The sequence below is a fragment of the Megascapheus bottae genome, chromosome 1, assembly GCF_031878675.1.
Source record: "Megascapheus bottae isolate mThoBot1 chromosome 1, mThoBot2.hap1, whole genome shotgun sequence".
Classification (NCBI taxonomy): Eukaryota; Metazoa; Chordata; class Mammalia; order Rodentia; family Geomyidae; genus Megascapheus; species Megascapheus bottae.
This window is the reverse complement of record NC_143509.1, coordinates 103,496,210-103,506,424: the sequence shown is the minus strand read 5'-3', so window position 1 is coordinate 103,506,424 and position 10,215 is coordinate 103,496,210. Positions and strand designations below refer to the sequence as shown.

At 52.7% G+C, this 10,215-nt stretch overlaps 1 protein-coding gene across 2 annotated transcripts; it reads right to left on the bottom strand.

The window, feature by feature from the left end:
• Ndufv3 (NADH:ubiquinone oxidoreductase subunit V3) lies at positions 1 to 8,604 on the bottom strand. 2 transcript variants are annotated; one of them, XM_090349739.1, is made up of 4 exons: positions 8,499 to 8,604; positions 6,096 to 6,210; positions 2,750 to 2,943; positions 1 to 262 (listed from the first exon to the last, which is right to left on the bottom strand). In XM_090349739.1, exons 1-4 carry the CDS (start codon positions 8,544 to 8,546, stop codon positions 62 to 64), a joined length of 558 nt encoding a protein of 185 aa, XP_090205865.1. In that variant the 5' UTR covers positions 8,547 to 8,604; the 3' UTR covers positions 1 to 61. The 2 variants fall into 2 exon arrangements, with proteins under 2 accessions (XP_090205865.1, XP_090205875.1); XM_090349749.1 differs by lacking the exon at positions 2,750 to 2,943.
• Between the last annotated feature and the right edge of the window lie 1,611 nt (positions 8,605 to 10,215).

Genomic DNA, 10,215 nt, shown 5'->3' with positions numbered 1-10,215 from the left:
TTGCTGACTGGAGTTTTACTGAAGCGGTAAGAAGAGCGCCACGAGGGCGCAGCCTATGACCTCATGGCCCAGTGCCGGGGCCTCCGCGCTCAGTGCCGAGGGGACTTGCGTCCAGAGGTTGGCTGCGGCAGCCTGAACTGGGAGAGGTCCAGGTTGACATCGAGGAAGGTGTAGGCATTGTAGTCGTGGTGCTGGAGGTTCCTGTAGGTGGTGTTGTCAAATGGCTCGGGGGGCTCCGGGGTGAACTCTGCCTGTGCAGGACCTGGGGAGGGAAGAGCAGCAGGTGAGAGCTTCCACAGCCAGCGTGGCCACAGTGGTCTCGCAGACGGCCTGCGGCACAGGGGCCTCATCAGAAAAGAAACGCCCCCCCCCCCCCCGGATCCTCAAAAGCAAAAGTAGAGGCACTAGTGGAAAATCAGTGCGACGAGTATGGCCTTGACGATTAAGAAAGGAAAGTTATTACGAGGGCAGGTGGAGGTGCAGACAGAAGGTGACACAGGAAAGGGCTGTGCTGGACCTGCTCTCCTCTCCACACCTCAGCTCTGAACACTCCCCCCCTCCCCGTGGACAACCCAGGGGTGTGGCTTTCCTGGGGAGATGAGCCAGCCACACCTACTTCTACGCCTGGTCTTGGACCTGAGACTCATCTCCAACTAACCACTAGAAAATGGGAAGCGGGGCCTGGTTCAAGGAGCTCAGGGACAGCACCCAGGCCGAGTTCATGCCCCATGACTCCCCCCCCCAAAAAAAGATGCCTGGGGGAAGCAGGGGCAGGGTTACCATTGTGACAGAGAAAAAGAGAAACTTTTTTTTGGCTCAGGTGGTAGAGTGGTAGGATTACAGGCATGAGCCACCGCACCCGGCTTTTTTTTCTTTTTAATTTGCTGTCCTGGGTACAGAACCTAGGGCCTTTCACGCTGCATACCAGCCCTGCCATTTCTTATTTCAAAAAGGTCTGCAATCTAGAAATCCCCAAATCTTGTCTTTTCCTGAGGGCTCTCTGAGAGTAAGACGGAAAACAACAGCATCAGAAAGGCAAGTGCTGGCTCTGCCTATCAATGAAAAAGGGAGCAAATGGAGAAGGAAGGAAACACAAATGCCGTCAGCGTCCTGCAGCCAGGAGCAATTACACACCAGGTGATACAAATTAGACAAGGCCGGCCAAGGAAAGGAAGAATGAAAGTAGCAGCACAGGAGGATGCAATCCAAAGGACACAGACGCTAAGAAGGAAGCGCTCCTGCCGTGGGCAGCCAGCAGACATCCCGCAGCAGAAGCTGTCTTCGCGCTGGGACAGTGTGATCCTGAGAAGTACTTCACAGCCACTGTTCCCAGCAACGGAAGATGGCACTGAGCCCATGGCCGCCCAGGTGGGCGATCTCCTGTTCCGGGTCCTACCTGTGAACTTGCCCTCCCCTGCTGCTGCTGGCCTCCGCCAGCCGCCTGAGGCTCTCCTCACGTAGCTAGCATGTTCGTGACATGAACACTGGCTAAACTGCCAGTTTCCAGGCAGTTAGAGCACAAGGGCTGGCCCTACTACTTCAATGGAAATGTACAATTTTGGGACCCTGTACAAAGATGAGTGCTGTCTATAACAGACCCCTCTGTCTAGCCAGGACAGTGACACAGGCCAATCACAGTAGCCGTGAGGACTTTTTTTTTTTTTTTTTGCTAGTTGTGGGGCTTGAGCTCAGGGCCTGAGCGCTGTCCTTGGGCTTTTCTCAAGGCTAGCACTCTGCCACTTGAGCCACAGCATCACTTCCAGCCTTTTTTTTTTTTTTTTTCCTGCGTATGTGGTACTGAGGAATTGAATGTGGGTCTTTGTGCATGCTAAGGCAAGCACTCTACCACTAGGCCAAACTCCCGGCCCCTAGCCATGAGGATTCTAAGCGCAAAGAATATAAAATGGTTCTGTAGTCTAGCCACCCGGGGATGGCGCGGAGTACCCTGTGTGGCGTCCTCTGTGGGCGGGTCTGTGCCGACCGTCTCCTGGGGACCCCCCTGCAGCCTCGGAGCGGCTGGCTTCTCACCGAAGACCTCCTGAACGAGACCTGCCTGTGAGCTGCCTGGCGGGACCCTGGCAACCCCTGCCTTCTCCCTGGCCTCCGGGAGGCCAGTCTCCAGCTTTCCTACATTCTCTTCTCTGGCCTCCTGTCCAGGCACTGTCTCTTTGGGTTTCAGATGTCTGCCTTGGGTCCCAGAGGCAGTGGTTGGCAGCTGCCTTGTGGGCTCGGTCTCCTCCATCTGTGACGTGGCTTCAGGGCTGAGTGCTGCAGACAATCTGCGCTGCACATGGTCAGGCGAGATTTCTTTGACTTCATGTGGTTTTTGGCTTGTCTTCTCTGTCTTGCTGGATCCGAATCTTTTTTGTAACTGCTCTTCCTTTAGGTTTTGTTTCAAAACCTCTTCGTCAGCTGGAGGCCTGGGCGTGGGCATGGCCTTGGTGCCAAGGGGTCCTTTCTTCCTTGGCTGCAGAGGCTGCTCTGGGTCGGTGGCATGTGTTTGTGGCCTCTGTGTCTTGGTTTCCTCTTTGGTGGATCCTGTGATCTTTGGGGCTCTGTTCTTAGAGGAGTGGGATGCCTCTGGTTTGGGGAACCCTTTCTGGCCTTTGCTTACCACCTGGGGAGCAGCTTCTGAGGCAAGCCTCTCCTCATCTGACTCGGAATCCGAGTCGCTGGATGAGGATGAGGATGAGGATGAGTCAGAACCCTGCTCTCCTAAGGGAGAGGGAACTTTCTGAGGAAACTCTACCAAGGTCTTTCTTGATGGAGGTCTTGGAAGCCCTTCCTCCGTGAGCCGCGCACTGCCAGCGAGGCGGAGGCTGGGTGCCACCAGGCCTTTACTCCCCGCCGTGGTGGGGGACCCAGGTGGAGACAGGTTTGCAGCGGGCGCGGTAGCTGTGTGGCTGGCTCGTGGCCGGCCCCTCTCCTTCGCTTGCACTACATCTAGGAAACGGCATAAAGAGGAATCATGGTTTTAATAGTTAATAAGACAACTCTCTAGGTTCGAGTCATAGACATCACACGGCGAGTCAAGGCATCATTTACATGTCCTCAGTGTGACCCAAGTGGTTGCAGGAAGCCACACCCCAGTGAGCATGCACGCCACCGCGGACAGGGTGCCCGAGTGGACAGCAGCAGGAGAGGACAGCCCGCCTTCCTCTGTGCAGACTGGGACGGTGGCCTCACAGCCACACCTCCATCTTCACAATCCTGGCTCCTCTGATGATGATTAGTTTGTTTATGTTTTTGGCCAGTCCTGGGCCTTGAGCTCAGGGCCTGAGCACTGTCCTTGGGCTTTTCTCAAGGCTAGAGCTCTGCCACTTGAGTCCCAGCACCATTTCTGGCTTTTTTCTATGTGGTATATGTGGTACTGAGGAATTGAACCCAGGTCTTGGTGCATGCTAGACAAGCACTCTACCACTAGGCCAAACTCCCAGCCCAATGATGATTAGTTTTAAACTATGTCACCCAAATCGAAGAAAAACTATAACAAAGGTATTTTTCAGGTAACTATTTAAGTTTGATAAATGTATAACTTGTTCAATTGTTAAAATCTCTCAATTATTTGGTGCTTTGCAAATATTAAAAAAGTTCAGAAGTTCAACTTTCTGAAGAAAAAGAGCAAAAATACAGATGGAATATTGGTTTGAGTTCAGGAGGGCACACGCATACAGGTAACAGAAGGATTTGGGGGAGAGACAGGTAATTCAAGTAAAGTTGCCCTAAAAAAAGTCCTACAAGGGGGCTGGGAGTTTGGCCTAGTGGTTAAAGTGCTTGCCTAGCATGCACGGCGAGCCAGGTTCGATTCCTTGGTACCACATACATAGAGCCGAAAGTGGTGCTGAGGCTCAAGTGGTAGAGCTCTAGCCTTGAGAAAGTCCAAGGACAGTGCTCAGGCCCTGAGCTCAAGCCCAGGACTGGCAAAAAATAAAAATAAAAAAAATAAAAAATAAAAAGTCCTACAAGCCAGGCTTGTAACCCCAGCTCTGCAGGGGTCTGAGATCTGATGATTATGATTTTTCTGTGCAGAAAAGTCCAAAAGAGTATTTCTAATTAACCAGCAGACAAGGTGGACTGGAGGCATGGTTCAACGGTAGAGCACCAGTCCCAGGGAAAAAGGGTGTGGATGGATAGAAAAGGCAAGGCAAGCCCTGGTATCAGAACGCACAAAATTCCTTCAAAGGGGCCATGAGTTTGGCCTAGTGGTAGAATGCTTGCCTTATCATGCACGAAGCTCTGTGTTCCATTCCTCAGTATCACAAACACAGAAAAAGCCAGAAGTGGGGCTGTGGCTCAAGTGGTAGAGTAGCAGCATTTAGAAAGCTCAAGGACAGTGCCCAGGCCCTGAGTTCAAGCTCCAGGACAGGCAAAAGAAAAAACAAATTCAAAGGACTTTTTTCAAGTCATTTGAATTTCTTCCGTCACTTGAGCCACAGCACCACTTCCAGCTTTTTCTATGTATATGGTACTGAGGAATCAAACCCAGGTCTTCGTGCGCGCTAGGCAAGCACTCTACCACTAGGCCAAACTCCCGGCCAGAAGAATTAAGGTTTGAGGTCAACCCAGAAATAAGGTATGAAGACCCTACATCAAAAATAGGCAGACTCTGGTCCTGGCTATTCAAGCAAAGAATTGTGGTCTGTGGCCAGGTCAAGGTGCAGAGTGCTTGCATAGCAAGCACAAGGCCAAACTGAAGAGTGAGCCAACTTTACTGTATGAAATAAGAAGGCCTGACCATTTCTTTTGTTCATACTAGCTACACAAAGGCTAACAGATGACAAGCATACATTTTTCTCTTGGTGGAGACGCAGGCCTTGCCCACCCTTTGTGGCTCGGGGAGCAGCCTGCCAGGCTGACCTACAGTGCCGCCACCACCACCTAGTGCCACAACCCATGTCCACACCACGTCGGCACTCAATGGGCAGGAATGGGGCCACTGGACAGCAAAAGGGCAAACCACATCCCTGTGGGGACGCTACGAGTCCTTCAGTCAGGAGGACACTTATCCCCTGCCTGTGCCTTAGCTCGTTTGGTTTTCCGGGACAATGTGACAGATGCTAGCTGCCCAAATCAGTTCTGTCTCCCAGCACACTGTGATTTTCTGGGCCCACAGCAATCTCTGCAAAAGGAAGCATACCAGGCCTGGAGTTCAAACCTCACGATGGGCGTCGAGAGATCAAAAGATTGTTAGTAATAAAATCCAAGAACCACTTACCATTGAACGCTTAACAAATGCCAAAAACATGCAGGCAGGCTGACTGAGGCCCTGGTTCTCATCCAGGGCCCCAGTAATACATGCTATTACATTTATGTTTTCCTGTGGTGAGGGTAGGCTATCCTGGCATCATTGGGGTAAATTAAAAATGAAAAAGAAAAAAAGGGGGGAGTTTGGCCTAGTGGTAGAGTGCTTGCCTACCATGCACAAAGACCTGTGTTTGATTCCTTAGTACCACATATATAGAAAAAGCTAGAAGTGGTGCTGTGGCTCAAGTGGTAGAGCCTTGAGAAAGCCTAAGGAGACTGCTCAGACCCTGAGTTCAAGCCCTGGGACTGGCAAAACAAACAAACAAACAAACAAACCAGAAAGGAAAACCAATGATGAAAGTTAAATATTGTATAGAGATACCCTGGTCAGCAACATGTGGGCACAGAGTGGGCATAGTGTAGAGCCTGCTCCTAACTCCCTCCATGACCCTGAAACAATACAGGAGGCAAACCTGAGAACCACAGTCAAGTCTCAAGGAGACAGAAAAAAGTCAGAACCGAGGGAAGGAAAGTAAGGGATATGTGTGTGTGGTTGGGGGTGGGGGGTTGTCTCACAACCTCACAGAAGTTTGGATCTGTGGTAGGATCACAGACTGCTAGGGAACCTGACAGCATTTGGAAGGTACAGATAAAACCACTGTGGAGCTAATGTGGAGTCAAATGTTTTGACAGTAGTGATGTGTTTAGTTTAGAATCTGTCATCAATCTTAGTGAGTGAGGTGTGATTGTAATCTGGCCTCTACAAAAATGAAGAACCATACATTGCTTGCCAGGAAAACTCATTTCCATGTTGGGAAGGCTGTCCCTTGCAGGTGCCATTACAATCTTACTTTGTGATGGACTTTCCTTAGAACTTGATGGCAGCTCTGTTTCACTCTTCACCTTGTCACAGAGAGGAGCTGTTGAAGTAAGTCCTTGAAACACCCGTGCTTCCCGTAGTACAGTCTGACAAAAGGTAACAAACACATATATTTAGAGTAAAACCATTTATCAAAGCTATTACTGGGGTTGGGAGTGTAGCCTAGTGGTAGAATGCTTGCCTAGCATACACAAAGCCTTGGGTTCAATTCCTCTATAGCACACACATAGAAAAAGCCAGAAGTGGTGCTATGGCTCAGATGTAGAGTGTCAGCCTTGAGAAAGCCCAAGGACATTGCCTAGGTCCTGAGTTCAAACTCCAAAACCGGCAAAAAAAAAAAAAAAGATTACTATATACAGATATGATACTGTTACATGAATGGTAAGATGGAACAGTCCCAAAAAGTTTCAAGAAAAAAAACCCAAGTTCAAGGACAAACCAATAGTACATAACCAATCAACACCTGGGTTAAAGACATTTTCCTAGCCAGGCACCTGTGGCTCATGTTTGTAAACTTGGCTACTCAAAAGGCTGAGATCTGAGGATTATAGCTCAAAGCCAACCCAAGCAGGAAAGTCCATTCCATTCTTTTTTTTGTTTTGTTTTTTTTTGCCAGTCCTGGGCTTGAGCTCAGGGCCTGAGCACTGTCCTTGGACTTTCTCAAGGCTAGAGCTCTACCACTTGAGCCTCAGCACCACTTCCGGCTTTTTTCTATGTATGTGGTACCGAGGAATCGAACCCGGGTCTTCATGCATGCTAGGCAAGCACTCTACCTCTAGGCCAAACTCCCGGCCCCTCCATTCCATTCTTATCTCCAATTAGCCACAAAGAAGTGGAGATGTGGCTCAAATGATGAGTGTTAGTGAGCCTTGAGCAAAAAAGGTAAGGGGCATTACCCAGGTCCTGAGTCAAGATCCCGTACACGCGTGCGCGCACACACTCTACTATTCAATATGCACTTCACACACACACACGCACACTCTCCTATTCAATATGCACTTCACACACACACACGCACACACACACACTCTCCTATTCAATATGCACTTCACACACACACACGCACACTCTCCTATTCAATATGCACTTCACACACACACGCACACACACACACTCTCCTATTCAATATGCACTTCACACACACACACGCACACTCTCCTATTCAATATGCACTTCACACACACACACACTCTCCTATTCAATATGCACTTCACACACACACGCACACTCTCCTATTCAATATGCACTTCACACACACACATACACACGCGCACACACACGCACACTCTCCTATTCAATATGCACTTCACACACACGCACGCACACACACACACACTCTCCTATTCAATATGCACTTCACACACACACACTCCTATTCAATATGCACTTCACACACACACTCTCCTATTCAATATGCACTTCACACACACACTCTCCTATTCAATATGCACTTCACACACACACACATACGCACTCCTATTCAATATGCACTTCACACACACACATACGCACGCGCACACACACACACACTCTCCTATTCAATATGCACTTCACACACACACATACGCACGCGCACACACACACACTCTCCTATGCAATATGCACTTCACGCACGCGCACGCACACACACACACACACACACTCTCCTATTCAATATGCACTTGTCTCTAACGTCCCCTTATTCTACAAAATGTGTTTTTGCTCTCCTGCAAAACAATGCACAAAGTCCCGCAGCAGAGGCGCTGTCACGAACTGGCTACATAAGGGCTCCAGACACGTTCCAGCGCAGTGTCCCGCCCCACAGGACGCCAGCCCTCTCTCGGAGCACCACTCTGTTGCGTGCTCTGTCGGCCGGGCCTGCCCTGCGCGCCCGCGCGCCGTCCCCGAGCTCCCCGGCGCACGGCCACCGCCCGCCCCCGGAGCCGAGTCTCCCTCTCCGCGCCCCAGAGGTTAACGAGCCGGGAGTCCCGGCGACCCTCCGACCTCAGCCTCCAGTGGGCGAGCGCCCCGCGCGGCCGGAGCCCTTCGCTCCTGGTCCGTCCCCACGCCGACTCCCGCGGCTGCTGGGCCTCCGCGCCGGCCAGGCCCTGCCAGGCTCCCGGGACGGGAGAGAACGGGGGACGCCGGATGGAGGAGAGCCAGCCCGCCTCGCCACCTATACCGCGATCCAGCGGAGGGAACAACCAAGTGCCTGCGTGTCGGGAAGCGTCTCCGCTCCACGAGCGGGCGAGAGCTCGGGTGGCCGCGGCTGGCAGGGGGCGCGGGGCGCGGGCCGGCCGGGTCCGCCCCGGAGGCCGGGTCAGCGCGCCCGACCCTCCGCGGCCCGGCCTCCCTCCGTCCCGCACCGCGCCGCGGCGGCAGGCGGCTCCTTTACCTTCAGTGCCCCCGGGGGTCCTCGCCGCAGCAGGAGCAGGGCCGCCATGGTGCACGGGGCAGGCCGCGGGCGCGGCGCGGACGTGAACCCGGCGAAGGACACCCCCGGGACCCGCCCCCCCAGGTCGCGCTGTCCAATCACAGGACCGGGCGGGCCCGGGGGGGCGGGGGGGCTGCGTGCGCGTCCCCAGCGACTTCCGGGTTCTTGCAGCTCCCGAAACCACGCCCCCAGGCCGAAGCCACCAATCGCAGGCCGCGGCGCGGAGGGCCCCGCCCCCGAGCGGTGTGGACTCGGCCAGGCTGGGCCGCGGGGCCCTGCCGGGTCCGGGCCGCGCCGACCGGCTCGCTGGTGGCTGCGCCTGTGCCCGGCTGGACTTTGATCCTCTTACTTGTACTTCCTCTATAGCTAGGGAGGCTGATGTGCACCCAGGCACCCATCCAGGGGGCAGGACGGCGGCGAGAACTTCTGTTTTACTCGGGCTGGCACTGAAGCGGGGTCACAGATCTCCACCGCTCAAGTAGCGCCCAGATGGCGGGGTCCCCAGAGACCACCGACGAGCCCAATCCGATGTAATAGCACCAGAGTCTAGTAAGCAAGCTCGAGCCTGGACTCACAACCGACACCAGCACAGCCGGTCCGGGTGGAGAGACGTCCTGTGGTACAAGGTTTTCACAGGGTCAGCTCAGAGGGTTGCTGTATTATGAACGGGTTGGCTAGTGCCAGGAGAAACGGCCGAGCTGCAGGGCGGCTGAAGGGCCGCTGGTCAGGATATCTCAGTGGTTATCACGGGGAGTAGTCTGCAATTTATTACTTTCTTTGAAACTGCTGTCTCTGCTGGTTAGAGTTAGTTCAGAGTGACCTTCTGGCGGGGCCTGCTTAAAAAATAACTTTACTGAAGTTCATCAAACGTCAAAATTAGTTTAGGCCTGAGAGCTTGAGCCACAATGCCTGTTTGACATGAGACCTGTATTTTGAGGATACTTCCATGTCCAAACATGGTGGTAGGGTGGGCTAGTGTCAGGGTTCCGTCTTCTTGTGTTGATGAATACTTTCCGGCCTCCCTGCCATTGTGCCCATTGATCCACAGAACATAAGGAGGGGGCGATGTCTAACCTGCTTTCCCGAAGAGACCAAAGCCACTCTCTAGATGCCCCAATAGCTGTTAATCCATACATATGTTCATCCTTCCCCACCTCTTCACCTCTCTGTGTGGGGCTGGGGGGGGGGGGGTGGGGCTTGAACTCTGGGCCTGGGCGCAGTCCCTCAGCTCTTCAGCTCACCGCTACCGCCCTACCCCAAGAGTCACAGCACCACTTCCTGTTTTCTGGTGATTAATTGGAGCTGAGTCTCAAGGCTTTTAGTGCCCTGGCTGGCTTTGAACCTTGATAGTCAGATCTAGCATCATGAGTAGCTAGGATTACAGGCGTGAGGCACGGTGCCCGGCTCAAAATCCCATTTTTTTTGTAAAAATAAGTTAAAACACATTGCAGGTGGCCTGAAGGGATGTACCTTTTGCTGTTGAGCCATGAACGGGAAGACATTAACAAATGAACAAGGTGCTTCTAGACATTATACACATGTTAATGTTCTTCAAAATAATCCAATACTTTAATCAAAACTCTCAGCAGGGAGATAAGAATGCGGTGACAGGCAGTGAGGGGAGGAGGAGGAGGAGGAAGTGAGGAAAGCAGACAAGGCAGGGGGAGGGCAGCCCGGA

Coding starts and splice junctions, on each gene's coding strand:
- Ndufv3 (XM_090349739.1), bottom strand. CDS start 8,546: ATGGCGGCCCTGCTCCTGCTGCGGCGAGGACCCCCGGGGGCACTGAAG. Junction 6,211..8,498: donor GACCCCCGGGGGCACTGAAG/GTAAAGGAGCCG, acceptor ACCTTTTGTCAG/ACTGTACTACGGGAAGCACG. Junction 2,944..6,095: donor TAAGGAAAGTCCATCACAAA/GTAAGATTGTAA, acceptor GCCGTTTCCTAG/ATGTAGTGCAAGCGAAGGAG.